Genomic DNA, 18,670 nt, shown 5'->3' on the forward strand with positions numbered 1-18,670 from the left:
AAACAGTAAAAAAAAAAAGAAAAAGGCAAAGAAGTTTAGGGATAAGGGGTTCAGCGGTGACGAAAATGGAGCCCTTAGTTTTCTCTCTTGCTTAAATTAACCTTGACAATTCTACTCACATGATGTAATGTGCAAGATACAGTAATTCTTCATAATGGACACAGTGTATGCCATCTGCTGAGTTCAGCTGTTTTATTCAACTATTTTGGTGTTAGAGAAAAGCATGCAATGTGCTGTCGGTCCAATGTTTCCCCTCTAACAGAAGGTTTTGGTTGATTCTTTGTCTCTACGTAGTTATCAGTGTAAAGAGTAATTATGTACTACATTTTAAACTGAAACCCCCAGTCTAATCAGATGGATCCTCTCTTATGAACGAATTTGATGAATACGTTTCTTCCGCACTTCCCTTGAGAAGCTTCAATATTCTCCTTTGACTGCAGTACCAGGGTCTGAAAATATCCAGTAATTGCAAAGGTTTGAGTTTACTCATTTAGAAATTATAATATTGCTAGGTAAGTATTGGTCCTAGATAATGTATGAATTGTTGTATTTAATTTAGGAATATCTGGGAAAGAGCTTTGGGACCGTGAGCATTTTGCAGGTTGTGCAAATGAGATACACTGTCCAGAATGAAGGACTGATCAATTGGACTGCTCTCTACTCTGGCCAGCATGGCCGCTATTGGCTTGGGGTTCACGAGTGCCTCGTCCCCATATTATCAGGTCAGGGGTCATCTCAGAGACCTGGACCCCCCCCGAAAGGTGCCTCCTCACCATTGGACAGCCAAACACCTCTCTCATCCACCAATCACTTGATGGACACCTGCCGATGCTCCACTTTTTCACGTTAACGCCCCACTCAGACGTTGGTCACATGGTCGGGGTTCTCCCTGACTTCGATGCACTCGATCTCTTCGCGTTGCCGCTCGCGCTCTTGTTCGCGCTCTCGCTCGCGCTCCCGCTCTTTCCGCTTGGCTCGCTTCTTCTTGCTTCGTCTCTTTTTGGACGGCGGGAAGAAGGTGAGGAAGACGGGCATCATGACGAAGCAGTGCAGCACGGTGCAGCCCGCGGTCAGGAGGGAGCACTTGAACAGCGTGTAGGTCAGGTTGGAAGGCACGAACACCAGGGGCATCATCCCGATGACGAAGCAGGAAGCGTTCTGCAGCACGGCCGCCCCGTGCTCCTCCAGTGCCGACTTGATGCACGCCGTCCGCGTGTGCTCGGTGGCCAGCACAAACGTGTACAGGTGCGGCGCACAGTGATCCATGGCAAAGTTCAGCGTATAAATAAGGCACAGGATTGAGATGCTGTCCATGCCGACGTTCCAGAGGGTCATCAGGCCCAACACGCCCAGCTCCACCGACGTGACCGTCAGGATGAGCCAGAAGTTCCCCAGGGGGTTGATGACCAGAAAGAAGGTGAGGATGAGGACGGTGAGCACGCTGAAGCCCGAGGTGAGGATGGGCGATATGACCGAGGAGCTGTAGCGGTCCATGAAGACGAAGGTGGGGTTGAAGGCGATGAACTTGATGCTGTTGATCAGCATCAGCGGCCGCAGCTTCTCCAGCAGCTCCACCACCTCCTCGCGCTTCTTCTCGGTGGTGCGCGCCACCAGGTACATGCGCGAGGCGATGATGTCGTACTCGTCGCCGTCGCTCTCGCGGTTCTTGGAGAAGATGATGTCCTCGGTGAAGTGCTGGTACTCCGGGCTGTGCAGGAAGCCGCCCTTTAGGACGGTGATGAAGTCGTTCTTGGTCGACGCGCTCACGTTCACCACCCGCAGGTAGTGGAAGAAGTTGTCGATCCAGGAGATCTTGTTGAAGCCGTGGCTCAGCGTCCTCAGGTGCTCCTGCACCGTGGAGTTCCAGTACTCGATGGGTTCATAGATGTAGAACCCAATGACGGGGCTGTAGTTGCTGAAGTACTTCTGCTGGGTGAGCGCGAAAGACACGCTCGGAGAGTTACTCGCCAGCAGGTTCACGACGTTCGACCCGTCGCTGATTTGTAAACATCCCATGAAGGAGAACGAGGCGTAGATGAGATAGAGGATGACGACGAAGGGCTTGACGTAGGTGTTGGTGATCCACTCCGTGTAGTGCTCCCGCAGGAAGTGCTGGATGAAGTGGTTCTGGTAGGGGACGGTGTCGTGGTGCGTGGTCATGTCGTGGCCGTCGCTCATCATGGTCTTGAACCACGTGGGCTGGCGGTCCAGGTACTCCACCGAGGGGATCTTGCAGCAGAAGACGCTGTGGTAGCGGTTCTGCTCCAGCTGCCCGGCGAACACCAGGCACGAGCCGTAGAAGGAGAACACGTAGAAGTAGTTGACGAGGACGGCGACGCACATGCTCTGGCAGAAGACCTTCACCGACTCGATGTTGGTGAAGGGGCTGGCGCCCATGCCGAAGGTGATGATGTAGAGCGAGCTGGTCATGGTGTAGCAGACCATCACGTCCGCGAAGGCGTCCGCCACGCGCTCCTTGAAGGGAAGGGTTTCCCGCGTTCTCCTCCACCCCGCCAGCAACTCGAACACCCCTTTGGTTCCGTGGCCTGGAAAGAGAGGAAACGGGACTTGGTCATACTGCTGTCACAATCATGATTTTACTTGAAGATTAATTGTCATACAAATAATTGCGTTTAACGATTTAACGGAAATAAAAATGACATTCCTGTTTGGCCTTTGTAAACAAAATTGTACTAAATATACAAAAGTAATAATAAAAATAAATGTACTATGGCTAAAACAGGCCATATTTAGCCTTATAAAACATAGTGGAAATATCTGATCTACAAGCTCACAAAGCATCACATCACATGCGTCGTGAGCTTGTATATTTGCAATTTCTGCAATTGTTTGGAAAATGTTCAACATGTAAACTATTCTGACACTTAATGACCATAATTAATATAACTGCGCCTATAAGGATATGTGTCCAGGTAGCTCAGTCGGTATAGACCTCTCGTCTTTGGACCACAAGTTCATGGGTTCGATCCCGGGCACCGCCAACCCAGCGTACGAGTAGCACGGCTTGGGTGCGGCAAGTCGTATATGAGAAGTACTGGGAGCTGATGGTAGTAGTAGCTGATATGGTGATGTGGCGATATAGGTGATATGATATATGGTACTGTATAGGTGTGGTTGTATTAGGATGTTGATATTCATTTTGTATTCATCTTTAGGGCCCCAAATCACACCTTGGAAAGCATGAGTGTCTATTTCAAACAGTGTTTTTTGACTGGGGGTCATTTTTTGACGGCAGCAACTGCCTGTCATAATTTCACCCCCTCCCTAGCTAAGTATTGGACAGTATTAGGATGTTGATATTCATTTTGTATTCATCTTTAGGGCCCCAAATCACACCTTGGAAAGCATGAGTGTCTATTTCAAACAGTGTTTTTTTGACTGGGGGTCATATTTTGACGGCAGCAACTGCCTGTCATAATTTCACCCCCATATCTAATATATCACCCCCCACTGATTTTATCCTTCCTTTCTTCCATTCAGCGTTCACAAGATGTCTGCCCACCGTAGAGCTGCCAGTGCCGCCGCCGCCGCCGCCTCCTTGCCAAAACGGAAGAAAGGAGGGTCACGAGGGTGAGTGTGTTTAATGATTTGTTTTAACTTTTGGTCAACGGGCAGCGAGTATAGGATGCTGATATTTATTTTGTATTCATCATTGGGCCCCAAATCAAGCCTTGGAAAGCATGTGTTCTTTTGACGGCAGCCAACTGCAGCCTGTCATAATTCAACTTTATTTTATTTAAAATATCAACAATATCTACCACCATAGGCTTATTCGCGTAAGTGAAATCTGTTCGTTTTCTCTCCAGTGACAGAGATAGAGATGAAACGCATGGTTCAAAGGCATACAGTACAGAGTACAGCATAGTGGACTGCCCACACATACAGTACTGCTTATGTGTGAAGTACTCAAGCCATCTTTTTGCTGTGCCAGGAACCTGTTATGAATTCCTGAACACCAGAATAATTCAACATGCATCTGCCATCTAAATATTTCAACACAAGTGAACCGCAGTGGTTTTAGACCTGCAGGCCATTCACATGGGGTTCTGTGGATCAGCACATTTGTTTTTAGTTTGTTTTAGGTTTGTCTTCAGATCTATGGAGGTAAACTAAATGACGGGACAGGAATGGAATGGAAAAGTTGCTTTTCATTTTACAGCATTAGATATGATACACAGAAGGGGAAAAAACAAATTAGCTGAAGAATTAGCCCAACGATAATAAGTCAGGTATAGTTAATTGGCAAACTTGGCACTGCCTGGTTTTGGTTTCATTTAAACCATGAGACGACTCAATTAGCTCGTGTCAGCCGGTTAGTAGAGGATGTGTAGAGGAAGGAAAGGAAATTCACACCCCTGATTTGTTTTTTTAGCAACATCGCCTGCATCCTTTTCCAACAAATAGGACATTAAGTAGCGTGTCGTTTGCTCAATGTGATTGGAAAAGCACCAGGATCCATTACAGTGATTGATGAGACTCAGGTGTTGGTGGATAATGGAGACAAGGGCTCATCTTGTAAAGCAGAGTTTCTCAAACAATGAGTTGGGACCCATTTGTGGGTCAAGGGCCCATTTTCTTTTGCATCCCGAATTCCGAGTAAGTATGCCTTTAAATGGTTACCGGTAATTCATAATGGATTTGTTTGGTAACTTTGGTTCCTGGTGGTGAGACACCAAATGTATGTTTTTGGTCTCAACTGAAATGGTTTGGGAACTAGTGTTGTAAAGCATCATAGGGTTGTATCAATAAGTAGCCTTGCCGAGCCATGAGGCCCATATGGCAGGAGCCTATCTCCTGTTTCTGTAGCCATGAGGCCCATAGGGCAGGAGCCTATCTCCTGTTTCTGTAGCCATGAGGCCCATAGGGCAGGAGCCTATCTCCTGTTTCTGTAGCCATGAGGCCCATAGGGCAGGAGCCTATCTCCTGTTTCTGTAGCCATGAGGCCCATAGGGCAGGAGCCTATCTCCTGTTTCTGTAGCCATGAGGCCCATAGGGCAGGAGCCTATCTCCTGTTTCTGTAGCCATGAGTCCCATATGGCAGGAGCCTATCTCCTGTTTCTGTAGCCATGAGGCCCATAGGGCAGGAGCCTATCTCCTGTTTCTGTAGCCATGAGGCCCATAGGGCAGGAGCCTATCTCCTGTTTCTGTAGCCATGAGGCCCATAGGGCAGGAGCCTATCTCCTGTTTCTGTAGCCATGAGGCCCATAGGGCAGGAGCCTATCTCCTGTTTCTGTAGCCATGAGGCCCATATGGCAGGAGCCTATCTCCTGTTTCTGTAGCCATGAGGCCCATATGGCAGGAGCCTATCTCCTGTTTCTGTAGCCATGAGGCCCATAGGGCAGGAGCCTATCTCCTGTTTCTGTAGCCATGAGGCCCATAGGGCAGGAGCCTATCTCCTGTTTCTGTAGCCATGAGGCCCATAGGGCAGGAGCCTATCTCCTGTTTCTGTAGCCATGAGGCCCATATGGCAGGAGCCCATCTCCTGTTTCTGTAGCCATGAGGCCCATAGGGCAGGAGCCTATCTCCTGTTTCTGTAGCCATGAGGCCCATAGGGCAGGAGCCTATCTCCTGTTTCTGTAGCCATGAGGCCCATAGGGCAGGAGCCTATCTCCTGTTTCTGTAGCCATGAGGCCCATAGGGCAGGAGCCTATCTCCTGTTTCTGTAGCCATGAGGCCCATAGGGCAGGAGCCTATCTCCTGTTTCTGTAGCCATGAGGCCCATAGGGCAGGAGCCTATCTCCTGTTTCTGTAGCCATGAGGCCCATAGGGCAGGAGCCTATCTCCTGTTTCTGTAGCCATGAGGCCCATAGGGCAGGAGCCTATCTCCTGTTTCTGTAGCCATGAGGCCCATAGGGCAGGAGCCTATCTCCTGTTTCTGTAGCCATGAGGCCCATAGGGCAGGAGCCTATCTCCTGTTTCTGTAGCCATGAGGCCCATATGGCAGGAGCCTATCTCCTGTTTCTGTAGCCATGAGGCCCATAGGGCAGGAGCCTATCTCCTGTTTCTGTAGCCATGAGGCCCATAGGGCAGGAGCCTATCTCCTGTTTCTGTAGCCATGAGGCCCATAGGGCAGGAGCCTATCTCCTGTTTCTGTAGCCATGAGGCCCATAGGGCAGGAGCCTATCTCCTGTTTCTGTAGCCATGAGGCCCATAGGGCAGGAGCCTATCTCCTGTTCCTGTAGCCATGAGGCCCATATGGCAGGAGCCTATCTCCTGTTTCTGTAGCCATGAGGCCCATAGGGCAGGAGCCTATCTCCTGTTTCTGTAGCCATGAGGCCCATAGGGCAGGAGCCTATCTCCTGTTTCTGTAGCCATGAGGCCCATAGGGCAGGAGCCTATCTCCTGTTTCTGTAGCCATGAGGCCCATATGGCAGGAGCCTATCTCCTGTTTCTGTAGCCATGAGGCCCATAGGGGCAGGAGCCTATCTCCTGTTTCTGTAGCCATGAGGCCCATAGGGCAGGAGCCTATCTCCTGTTTCTGTAGCCATGAGGCCCATAGGGCAGGAGCCTATCTCCTGTTTCTGTAGCCATGAGGCCCATAGGGCAGGAGCCTATCTCCTGTTTCTGTAGCCATGAGGCCCATATGGCAGGAGCCTATCTCCTGTTTCTGTAGCCATGAGGCCCATATGGCAGGAGCCTATCTCCTGTTTCTGTAGCCATGAGGCCCATAGGGCAGGAGCCTATCTCCTGTTTCTGTAGCCATGAGGCCCATATGGCAGGAGCCTATCTCCTGTTTCTGTAGCCATGAGGCCCATAGGGGCAGGAGCCTATCTCCTGTTTCTGTAGCCATGAGGCCCATATGGCAGGAGCCTATCTCCTGTTTCTGTAGCCATGAGGCCCATATGGCAGGAGCCTATCTCCTGTTTCTGTAGCCATGAGGCCCATATGGCAGGAGCCTATCTCCTGTTTCTGTAGCCATGAGGCCCATAGGGCAGGAGCCTATCTCCTGTTTCTGTAGCCATGAGGCCCATAGGGCAGGAGCCTATCTCCTGTTTCTGTAGCCATGAGGCCCATATGGCAGGAGCCTGTCTCCTGTTTCTGTAGCCATGAGGCCCATAGGGCAGGAGCCTGTCTCCTGTTTCTGTAGCCATGAGGCCCATAGGGCAGGAGCCTATCTCCTGTTTCTGTAGCCATGAGGCCCATAGGGCAGGAGCCTATCTCCTGTTTCTGTAGCCATGAGGCCCATAGGGCAGGATCCTATCTCCTGTTTCTGTAGCCATGAGGCCCATAGGGCAGGAGCCTATCTCCTGTTTCTGTAGCCATGAGGCCCATAGGGGGCAGGAGCCTATCTCCTGTTTCTGTAGCCATGAGGCCCATAGGGCAGGAGCCTATCTCCTGTTTCTGTAGCCATGAGGCCCATAGGGCAGGAGCCTATCTCCTGTTTCTGTAGCCATGAGGCCCATAGGGCAGGAGCCTATCTCCTGTTTCTGTAGCCATGAGGCCCATAGGGCAGGAGCCTATCTCCTGTTTCTGTAGCCATGAGGCCCATAGGGCAGGAGCCTATCTCCTGTTTCTGTAGCCATGAGGCCCATAGGGCAGGAGCCTATCTCCTGTTCCTGTAGCCATGAGGCCCATAGGGCAGGAGCCTATCTCCTGTTTCTGTAGCCATGAGGCCCATAGGGCAGGAGCCTATCTCCTGTTTCTGTAGCGTGAGGCAGCTTGATGTACAAGTACACCCCCTGGACATAGGGCAGGAGCCTATCTCCTGTTTCTGTAGCCATGAGGCCCATAGGGGCAGGAGCCTATCTCCTGTTTCTGTAGCCATGAGGCCCATATGGCAGGAGCCTATCTCCTGTTTCTGTAGCCATGAGGCCCATAGGGGCAGGAGCCTATCTCCTGTTTCTGTAGCCATGAGGCCCATAATGGCAGGAGCCTATCTCCTGTTTCTGTAGCCATGAGGCCCATAGGGCAGGAGCCTATCTCCTGTTTCTGTAGCCATGAGGCCCATAGGGCAGGAGCCTATCTCCTGTTTCTGTAGCCATGAGGCCCATAGGGCAGGAGCCTATCTCCTGTTTCTGTAGCCATGAGGCCCATAGGGCAGGAGCCTATCTCCTGTTTCTGTAGCCATGAGGCCCATAGGGCAGGATCCTATCTCCTGTTTCTGTAGCCATGAGGCCCATAGGGCAGGATCCTATCTCCTGTTTCTGTAGCCATGAGGCCCATAGGGGCAGGAGCCTATCTCCTGTTTCTGTAGCGTGAGGCAGCTTGATGTACAAGGACACCCCCTGGACATGACGCTAGTACAGTATGTCACAGGGACTTGTCCACAATCCAACCCTTGATGCTGAGTGTCAAGCAGGGAGGCACTGGGTCTCATTTTTAGAGTCTTTGGTATGACCCGGCCGGGGATTGAACCCCAACCTCCCAGTCTCAGGGCGGACACTCCACAAGGCCACTGAGCTGGTCTTATATCAATGCTACACTGTAAAAGTAGGCAGAGGCGGTACATGCTAAACGTTCCTGAATTAGTCATGGGTGTGGTTTGTGCGTTATGTTAACGAAATAAATCAGTTGTCTGCCATTCATTCCCTTTTAAGATCAAGGCAGGCAGGCAGGCACTGTTAACATCCCTTCATCCACTATGTAACAAAGGTCTGACATTTCTATTCAGAGCTATAACACGTGATTGCGTTGTAGTAACATACGTTTTCATCATGAAAATAATTCTTCCTCTCTATTTCATATCGGCAAGAGCTTCCCCTGAAATTGCCCTGTAAACTAAACTATTCGATATAAACCAATTTGTTTTTTTGTTTTTTTTAATGAATGTACTAAAGGAAAGCAATTATTTCTGTCCTTGATTCACATTCATGTTTTGCAATAGCCTGCAAGAGCTGGGTTACATTATGTCTCAGTACAACATTTCTCAATTTTGGGCAAGAAAAGTAAAAATGTAAATCATTTAGTGATACACAACTCCTGGGAAATTTCAGAAAGGCACTGTATCTCTCTTTTAAAGTAGCCTGTCTCCAACAGCCTTGCTGAGTGAAAACTGAGATGGCAATGGAATCTAAATGAGGATGGCTGAGTTGAACATGAGCATAGACCACAACTGTATTCATATTCAGACACATGTCAAGTAACCTGACAGGCTTCTCAGACTAAAGGAGGAGACAACATGGCAGGTAACAACAAGTACTGTATAGAATGATGAGCACTTGAGCAGGTACACCAAGGCTTTTCATGTTGATACATGTTAATTTTCTGGCCCCAAAGTCAACTTAAGAGGACAGTTCATAATTTGCGCTATAACTGGTGTTCACTACATGGCCATTAGTACAGGCACCTGAAGGGTGGACCCGTTGTTGACTAGCCCCGACAATTCACCTTTAGCTAACCCCTGCCCTCTCCCACTTAGACACTTTCCAGCTGGGCTCATTCATTCCAATGTAAATATCATGGATTTTACACATTTAATACTGGTTAGTTTTTGGAACCAGACCTTCAGAATCTCTTCCAAATCCGTCAACAAGGCCTGCCACATGCACTGGAAAAATATGTGCGTGAGATTTATTTTCTAAAACAATGTTTTATCATGGAGAGGTTTGTCTAACCCGTGTTATGCTTAGCTGTGATTGGACCATAGCAGCTTGGGGATGGAGGGTGAGAGCTCAATTATTTTGTCACCCTGGGTTTGAATCCAGTTGCATGGAGCTTACACCCAATGTACTCCAAGCTAAATAATACAACCTAACAAAGTCTGGACAATCCAGGATCATATCAATCAACATTAACAATGATGATGATGACGAAGGGGGTGAAAAGATACAGTGAGAGAGGAGCATGGGGACAGAAGTGTGACTGCAGCTCAATGCTAATCGGTTTTTGGAACCAAGATGTCTCAGACTGTCTGCATTTTGAACTGGCTGTCCCTGTTCACTGATGGATGGATGTGGAAGAAACAGGGTGTTATTGAAGGAGGCAGAGCCTTAATTGGCTATTGCAGTAATACAATTCAACTACTGTCCCTTTGCTATTCCCAAAACAACGTCACACAGACGCACAGATACGCACACAAGTACACACAATTACAGAAACACATGTGACAGTCTGAATACCATCTAATGCCCTCTGTCTCCCTCTCCCTCTCTCTCTCTCTCACACACACACACACACACACACACACACGCACACGCACACGCACACACACACACACACGTGTCAAGTCAATTTCATTTCTAGGGCACATTTAAAATACAGCCAAGGTTGACCAAAGAGCTGGACAGTATAAAAACAAAACTTATACAGTAGAGAAAATGCACAAGAAGGTACAGTAGAAAAAAAATTCACGAAAAAAGGAAATACAGAACAAACTGTAAAATGGGAGAGCACAGCAACCCATGACGCACACACGCACACACTCACTCACTCTCACACTCACACTCACACTCACACTCACACTCACACACACACTCACACACACACACACACACACACACACACACACACACACACACACACACACACACACACACACACACAGGACATCAACATTTTATGATGGCAATTTTATGAATGCCATTTTTAACCCTAACCTGAGTTATAGTAGATGCATATACTCTTGTTGTCGCACACCAACAATGGCTGATCTACAGGCTGGAAACGTGTTGCAGCACGATTGATTTGTGAATTGCTGAACCATCAATGCTGATACAGTATCCCGCATACAAGTGTCGGGAAACCTATAGTTTCCGAATCTTGCACTCCAAATGAAAAATCAATCGGCATTTGATGCTTAACCCGTTTTAAATTTGAACCATTGCAGGTACAGTACAGTAATCGACAATGCACAGGGGGGCAGTTTGTTATAGCAGTCTGTCTTCTGGACTGTTTTTTTTTTTGAAGCCAAGGGTGAAGTGCTGATGTGAAAATAATGCCACCCCCCCCTGCCCCAACAGCAGACCTCTAATGGAGACCCTGGCTTGCATTTGTGCTCCCCTCTTGTCTTCCCCTGGCAATACACAGAAAAGGCTCTGAGTCATTAAGCTAAATCACTGCTCTAAAACTTTGGTGGCACGACGAGGCCCCTTAAAAAACACATTAATCACAGCGGGGAGTGTGAGGACGTGGCTCCCCTGCTGCCCCGCCCCGTCTCCCCAGACTCTCCGCGTCTGTTCAGCAGCACGCCGTTTCTTTTGTCATCTATATAGTTGGAGATGACGGACGAGCCAATCCTGTGAGATGTTGGTGGAGGCGAGAGAGGGACCTCGCTCAATTGTGAACCCAAAACTCAATAAACTGATAAGGAGAGAAAGAGAGTGCGTTGACGATGTCGGAAGGGGAGTTGAGACGGGGAGAAAAAAAAAGCAATCTTTGTGTCCAAATCAATATGGTATAATTGTAAAAAAAAAAAATAATAATAATAATATCTCAGTTTTATGCCATTTCCTCGTTTTCCTGAGATGCCACGTACATACAGAACATGTCTTGAGATAGTTCAGTCTGACTATTTCATCCTCTTCCTTTGCACTCCCCCACAGTGCTGTTCTGTTGGTCTATGCAGCTCAGTGTGTTGGTGTGTGAGCTAATCCAGCAAAAAAAGACAAAAAACAGATGGACGGACAACTAGAAAAACTGCTCCTCGGAGCACAGGTCTCGACCAAGTCGGGTTTGTGATGTTTGGACAAACGATGTGTAGGAGTATATAAACATGATTTAATTCTGCAAAGCACGGAATCATAGCTTCAAATCGACATTCATGGTTGTTCAGTTTGACCCACCAGTTTTGAAGATATGGTTTATAGACTAAATATAGAGTAATGTTCTTGCAGAAAACAGCGAGTTGAGAAAACAGGCTTGAAAGGTTCACTTCTGTGGACTCTTAACATTACACATAGCAATTTCAGCTCTGACATTTATTTCAGACATGCTCTAGTGTGTAAAGTCTGCCTGTGCTATTAACTCATTTTTGGATTAAAAAACCCCCGTTTTTCTCCTCTCCTGAACAGTTAGTCTTGCCGTCATGCCATGACTGTCTCTGTATCAAAAAGAGTCACATACTGAATGGCTAAAATTTGTAGGAGTAAATCTGCCTCATGGTGGCGCTATATAGCAGGCCGTTCTGGAAAATGTAGTGCAGAGGTTTGGAATTGGCATGCATGGAGTGTGTGCACAGTTTGGCAGCGACCGGGCCAACAGTGCTATAGAGATGAGCTGTATTCAGACGAACAGACAGATGGACAACACGGATGGACGGAGTGCAACGCACATACTCTCCCCATGCCTTCGGCCTGATGGAGACAAATATCACAAGAGGAGAGAGAGAGATGCAGAGACAGGAAAGGATATACGTAAAGGACAGAGGAAGGGTAATAACAACCTAATGAGGAAGGGAAAGTATCAGAAGACAGAAATAGGGAAACGGTGACAGAAGGAAGCCCTAATGAGAAAGGAAAAACAGTGAGAGACATAAGGGAAGTGTGTGAGAGAGAGAGAGAGAGAGAGAGAGAGATGGCCTCCAGCTAGTCACCACAAGTGGGTCCAGATCTGTGCCAAGGGGCCTGTTGTGATTAACATCCTGTGGTTAGGAAGGCCCTGGCCATCTTGGGCTACATCGACCTTGGGACACTCGATGAGGGCTTTTCTCAGCACTATTTCTAATAGTTGTGCGTGCTGACTTTTGTCTTTAGGGGGAATGTTTTGTCATTTTCCAGCAATAAAAATCCACTTGTGTTCTTTCTAGGGTAGATGACAGAGTACAGCAACTTGCAATGGGCTTGGATTTCAAGATACTCAATGGACCAGTGCCCGCATGTACCTGTCAACTTCTTCAAAGAAAGTGAGTAACATCCATTGGCAAACAACAGAGGGGGCTCCGCTCCACTGATCTCATTCCCCTCAGATTCAGCACACTGATAACAATCAACGTAGCTAACATGGAGTGAATTAACAGGAAGGGAATTTACTTTCAGCGACATTTATAATACTCAACTCTGCTGATAAATGCTTGTTATAGACTTAGCCTACTACTACAGTAACAACATACTGTATATTAATAATTGTGTGATCGGCAATCGGCATGTTTCATGTTTAAGGAAAAATTGCAAATGTATTTCTGGCAAAGCCAAAGACATTTTGAAGTTTCCACAAGTTATGGAAATATTTTAATTTAATTTACCGGCTACATTTATGAATGTACGTTGGAGGATTCAGCCAGACGTATACATTATAGTATGAGACGATAATATTCTTTGGTCTTCACTGTTCTCTCAAGTTAACTTGGAAAGCTTCCAAGAAAATCGTTTGTGTTCTTGGTATTGAGAGAAACGGCCTCGGTGGATATTCAGTTTCCATTCGCCGGCTCTGTGTTGTTCTCATACGTGTCCTTGGAGAGTCTCCCCGCCATGCAGCTAGTGAGCGCCTGCTGGAGGGTACCCCTCGTGTCCTCTCTGACTGGTTAAACTATAGGGTCAAACCATGTGACGTACTAGACGTATTAAAGTCGCAAATCAGTTCCCATGACGCATGTCTTCAGATGAGGCTTGAGGACATGCATATACTACACTTAATTGTATAAGCATTGTGCACCTGCACAAAGGCGTACTACGCACGCATCACACGCGCACGCGTGCCTCGCACGCACGAAAGCACGCCCTTCAGCAACACGTAAACGCTCAGTTGAGCAGCGCTATTGGTGAGGATAAAATAACGAGGGACCTGTCTTGGTTGAAACATTTGCTGGAATGGCCCCCGGGTGTGAACAGCAAATGTGGTCATTAGCATTTTGAAGGCCTCGGCCTTCTGCAAGAAAAAAACTACTTGGCATGAACCGTTAAAGTATGCTGATATTCTGCTGCAGTATTGGGAATTCGCAAAAGGGGAGAGAACGGCACCTTTAGCCTTCTTTCTTTTATTCGCCATGTCTTCTCTTCCCCCTCCTTTCCTCTCTCTTATAGCTCATTGCGAACGCAGTGATTGCGAACGCAGTGAGCACTTACTATGAGACCTAGCAGATCATGTCTGTGTGTCTGTCCGTGTGTCTGTCCCGCTATCCAAATATGGAGTGTGTTGCATCAGCAATCACTCAGCTCCATATATGGGCACAAAAGGGGCCAGTGATTTGTTTGTTGTGGACCTGGCCCCTTTTGTGCCCATATATGGAGCTGAGTGACACTAATTCGTAATTTTTCTAATTGTTATTGCAATTTACGATCTGCGTTCGCTTCCCGCGTTTGCGCGTCTTACTCGTATATATACAGCTTAGTTTTTGAGGAGTGCTAGCCCCTCCTATATTCAGCTATTGGTGTAGATTTTTGTCTTACACAAATATTAAATTCCCATTGACAATGCATGGAGAATTTTACGTCAGTGTCTGAGCAAACCCATTAAGACCTGAGGCTGATTCTACAAAATGCCTGCTAAATCAGTATAGTTCTCAAACTCTTTCGTGCCGCAGACCCCCAAAATGATATACTGTACATGTATTTGGCCGCGGACCCCTATCTGAACATGTTCTGTGCCAGGGATCACCCAGAAGATAAGATTAATAGTCCTAAAAATCACACCAGTGTAAAGAGAGGGGCACCCTCTGACAACCCCCTGATGCAGTTATGATATGAAAATATGTCTAGGGGCACGGTGGCACAGTTGGTAGTGCTGTCGCCTCACAGCTAGAAGATCCTGGGTTCGATTCCCGCTGGGGAAGCTGTGGGCACTGGCGGCGTGTTCCCTCCTCCGCGTCATCAGTGCCCATACCCAAGGCGGGGGTTGACGATAGGGCCTTTCTGTGTGGAGTTTGCATGTTCTCCCCGTGTCCCCTAGGGTAGATACCCTCACAAAAACATGCCGTAATCCTGGTCTCTAAAACTACCTCCCCCTGGCCAGCCAGGGCGCCTGATGGAGGGGAAAGGAAATGGTCGGAATAACGTGTCCCTTCCACGCGCTACGTCCGGCCGGGGAAATTCCCCTCTGTCAGGTGAAAAGAAGCAGCTTGGACTCCTCATGCATAGAAGGAGGCATGAGGTCAGTCCGCTGCCCCCCCAGGTTGGCAGAGGAAGTGTAGCGCCCAGGATTACATTAGATAATTGGCACTGGGTGAAAAAGAAAACTGGGTTACAAAATCGTGGGATAAAAATTTAATTAAAAAATAAAATATATATATATGTCTTCCCGGTTGAGAGTTGAATGACTCCTACATGTAGTATACAACATCAATGTTTGTGTTTACACTATAGAGCGGCCAAAGTCCTGACTTCACTCGCTCATCCCCTGTTTCACGGACGGTTTTCTCTATGGAGAATAAACATGGGCTCATCTTAAAATCGTCTCATAAGAATTGTGGTCCAAAAATAAACAAACTGTCTTGCCGATAATTTAACTAATTCAGCAGCAGTAACATTAGTGTTTTCTCTCAGTCAGTTGATTCTTCGTGTCCATATGATTGAAACGGCCAGGATGACATGTTTATTTTTCAAACACAGTTCTCATATGAGGCGATCTAACATCCCCCACCGGGGATTACAATGTAAATAAAAATATATGATATTGACGTCAGACTTCAGTGCTCTATGACACAGGAATTTAATGTTTGTGTAGGACAAAGTTTGTGCACACACACACACGCACTAAAAGCTGGACATAGGAGGGGCTAGTGCCCCTCAAAAATATATATTCAAAATGTTTCAAACACTTTCAAGATTTTAAAAATAAGATATGCTGTAGTGTGAGCCTGTACATCTACTTACACTGTTCTAAACCACTGTTGGCAAGAAACAGTTAAAATCTAAAACTACACAGATGCTTTCCCGGTTTTAATGAGCTAATTTGACACACACAAAGAAATGCACACATGATTTAGATGTGATGCCGATAGGTGGTCAAGGATGATATACTAGCAAGGTTCAACACCAAGTTGTCGACACATCTGTTTCTTGCAGAACTCCCAATCTATGATGTATGGTAAGATCCATCCATCCACTTGCTGGCTGTTCTCCAGTATTAAATTAGCTTTATAATTCTAAAAAGTACTCTGAATGCTGCTGAATCAGCCTCTGCTATAAACCACCAGAATAGCGTCGCTATTCTGGACATCTCATAATAATATATAGGCAAACATTTGGCGAAAACAGGGCAACAAATTCACACAAATAATAGCACATATGCTCACAATGTGTCGCAACTGTGAGCTTGTAGATCAGCTATTTTCGGCGATTGAAAGGAGGGGCCTAGACATTTTTGTTCTAAATGTCTTTAATGGTTTAAGGCAGTGGTTTAGTGGTACTAGTGGTACTAGTAGTTCCCAACCACTGGTACTAGTAGTACCACTAGTGGTACTAGAGCCGCTCTCTGGTGTCTTTAATGGTTTAAGGCAGTGGTTTAGTGGTACTAGTGGTACTAGTAGTTCCCAACCACTGGTACTAGTAGTACCACTAGTGGTACTAGAGCCGCTCTCTGGTGTCTTTAATGGTTTAAGGCAGTGGTTCCCAACCACTGGTACTAGTACCACTAGTGGTACTAGAGCCGCTATCTGGTGGTACTCAGAGGAGTAGAAAGAAGAACAAAAAAAAGACAAAAGTGGAATGAAATGTTTATATTAGGGAGTTCTTCTGACCAAGAAATTTCTGGAAAAAAAAGCTGAAATCAGCATGATAGCACAACTAGCCGTTACTATCAGTTATTATGGTGGTACTTGGAGAGCCAAATCTTTTCTGAGGTGGTACTTATAGGCCTAAAGGTTGAAAACCCCTGGGTTAAATCAGTGCAATGATACATAATACATTTACTATGCTCTAATCCGGTGGTTTACAACATGTACATCCAGAAGCAACAACAAGGATAAGTGCTAATCCGGCCCCCTCAGCACCCCTTGGACAGTCCTTTGTACCGGCCGCTATCAGGCTCCCGGCTCCGCAACCAATCTTGACCCTGTATGAGACTTTAAGACACACACACACACACACACACACAGTTTGTTCTCTGGCATTAATAACTCCCGCTACTCTGGCACTCAGTTCTTTGGAACTATTACTGACTGATGTTGACTGGCACACTGGCACACATAACTACAAAACCTTGACAGATGGTTTTTATGGATAATTCTGAGGGCTATTATTGCTTATGTATATTCATTGCTGATCGCCCGTTGATAGACTACAGTTTTATCTTAAATGTCAGAGCCGAGGCTGAGGGGTGGACCGTTGCATAAGTAAGCGATATAGTCAGACTCTGTGTACACTCACTGGTAAATCACATCACGCGTAATGGAAACCGTGCTCGAGATGTTGAGACGTTGCTTTATTCATGAATTCTTCCTAGTATTCCTTCAGAGAAGGCTGCTCTACTTGGGAGTTATATGGAGTCTGCAGAAGGGCGGCTTTGTGATGCATAAATCCAGTCAGGCAATTTATTGAATGCAGTTTTGTCATAAAGTTTTACTGTCACCCCGTGGAGGGACTCAGAGGAGGACCCGCGTCACAGCGGCGGGAGGGTACGTGTGTACGAGTATATATCATATAAGCCCCCATAACTGCACCTTTGACATGCAGGAAAGGGTGTTTTTGGTTTTTCATCTAGAAATATTGCCTATTGTGACAGGTAAATAATATATTAGAATACGATACAAAGGTATTGAATCACACTCTGTGTGTGTGTGTGTGTGTGTGTGTGTGTGTGTGTGTAATCCTATTTTTTCAATGCTGTGCTATAAATACCAACAGCAGGTCTAAATATAGTCATACAGTAGTCAGGTTTACAGTGACGTTTCCAAATAATCAATTTAGATTAGGGTTAGTGGTTTTACAAAATCACTGACTGAAAATCAGTAGTTTTTTGCATAATCTGTCTCTTTCTCACCATTCACCATAACACAGTATAGTATTGTGACTTTAAACTAGTAGAGGTTTGAGCTGCTTCGCAGCCCTCACATACGTGTAGATTATGCTTTTGGTTTGCCGTTTTGTTGACTCATCAGAAATGCTCTGTTTCACTTTGATGGTGGTGGTAGTGGGAGGGGAGGGTTATCTGTCATGTCGAGGCTTCGCTTCCTGCTGACCGTCCAATTAAAAATGGATTAGCCCTTAGACGTGCCTACTCTTATTGATTCTCATCTTTGCAAGTGCCTCTCCTCCCAGTCAACCAGTCAATAGCTCAGCACTTCACTAACTAGCAATGTGACATAGTGCCTGGGCACATGGTGTACCGTATGGTGAGAGTCCCACTTGGGACACCAATCTGTACACAGTGTGAAAGCTATCCAGTGCAGCTTTCGTGCTATGGAGGCAACAGGCAAGACAATTCAATCCAACATGCACACGGTACATAAACCTTAAGCAAAAGAAACAACCGGTTACAACAGGACCTTTTTTAATTCAGTAAAAATTTAAGAAAGGGACGTTAAACACCTCTAGAAGAATACGTTTAGAACTGACTGCAGAAGAACATATATCTTGCCAGCCTCAAGCTATTATGTCCTCTTACTTTCCGAAAGAAACATGACTCGGTATCCGACTGTAACGCTATACATATATTACAGTATGCATCATGCCAAATTGAAAGCACCGTTGATGTTCATTATCTATATCAATGTGTCTGCTCTACACCCCCCCAGAGCACAGCATACGAGAGATCTGCAGTTCTTAGCATATTATAGACCACAAGCGATCTGCCGCAGTGCCCTCAAATCCCCTTACCTCCGAGGCTCACACGGCAACGG

General features: G+C 46.7%; 1 protein-coding gene across 2 annotated transcripts in view; it reads right to left on the reverse strand.

The window, feature by feature from the left end:
- Positions 1-858: 858 nt before the first annotated feature.
- The window catches only part of ptchd4 (patched domain containing 4), a gene marked incomplete at its 3' end in the record, with an annotated part of 51,308 nt that continues 33,496 nt past the window's right edge, over positions 859-18,670 (reverse strand). For both annotated transcript variants that reach the window (XM_080790881.1, XM_080790880.1), the window contains exon 4: positions 859-2,546. In XM_080790881.1, coding sequence (XP_080647007.1) covers positions 859-2,546 — 1,688 coding nt within the window. The remainder of the gene's footprint in view (positions 2,547-18,670) is intronic.

This window comes from Protomyctophum bolini (assembly GCF_963924005.1).
Source record: "Protomyctophum bolini genome assembly, chromosome: 19".
In the NCBI taxonomy this organism is placed as follows: domain Eukaryota; kingdom Metazoa; phylum Chordata; class Actinopteri; order Myctophiformes; family Myctophidae; genus Protomyctophum; species Protomyctophum bolini.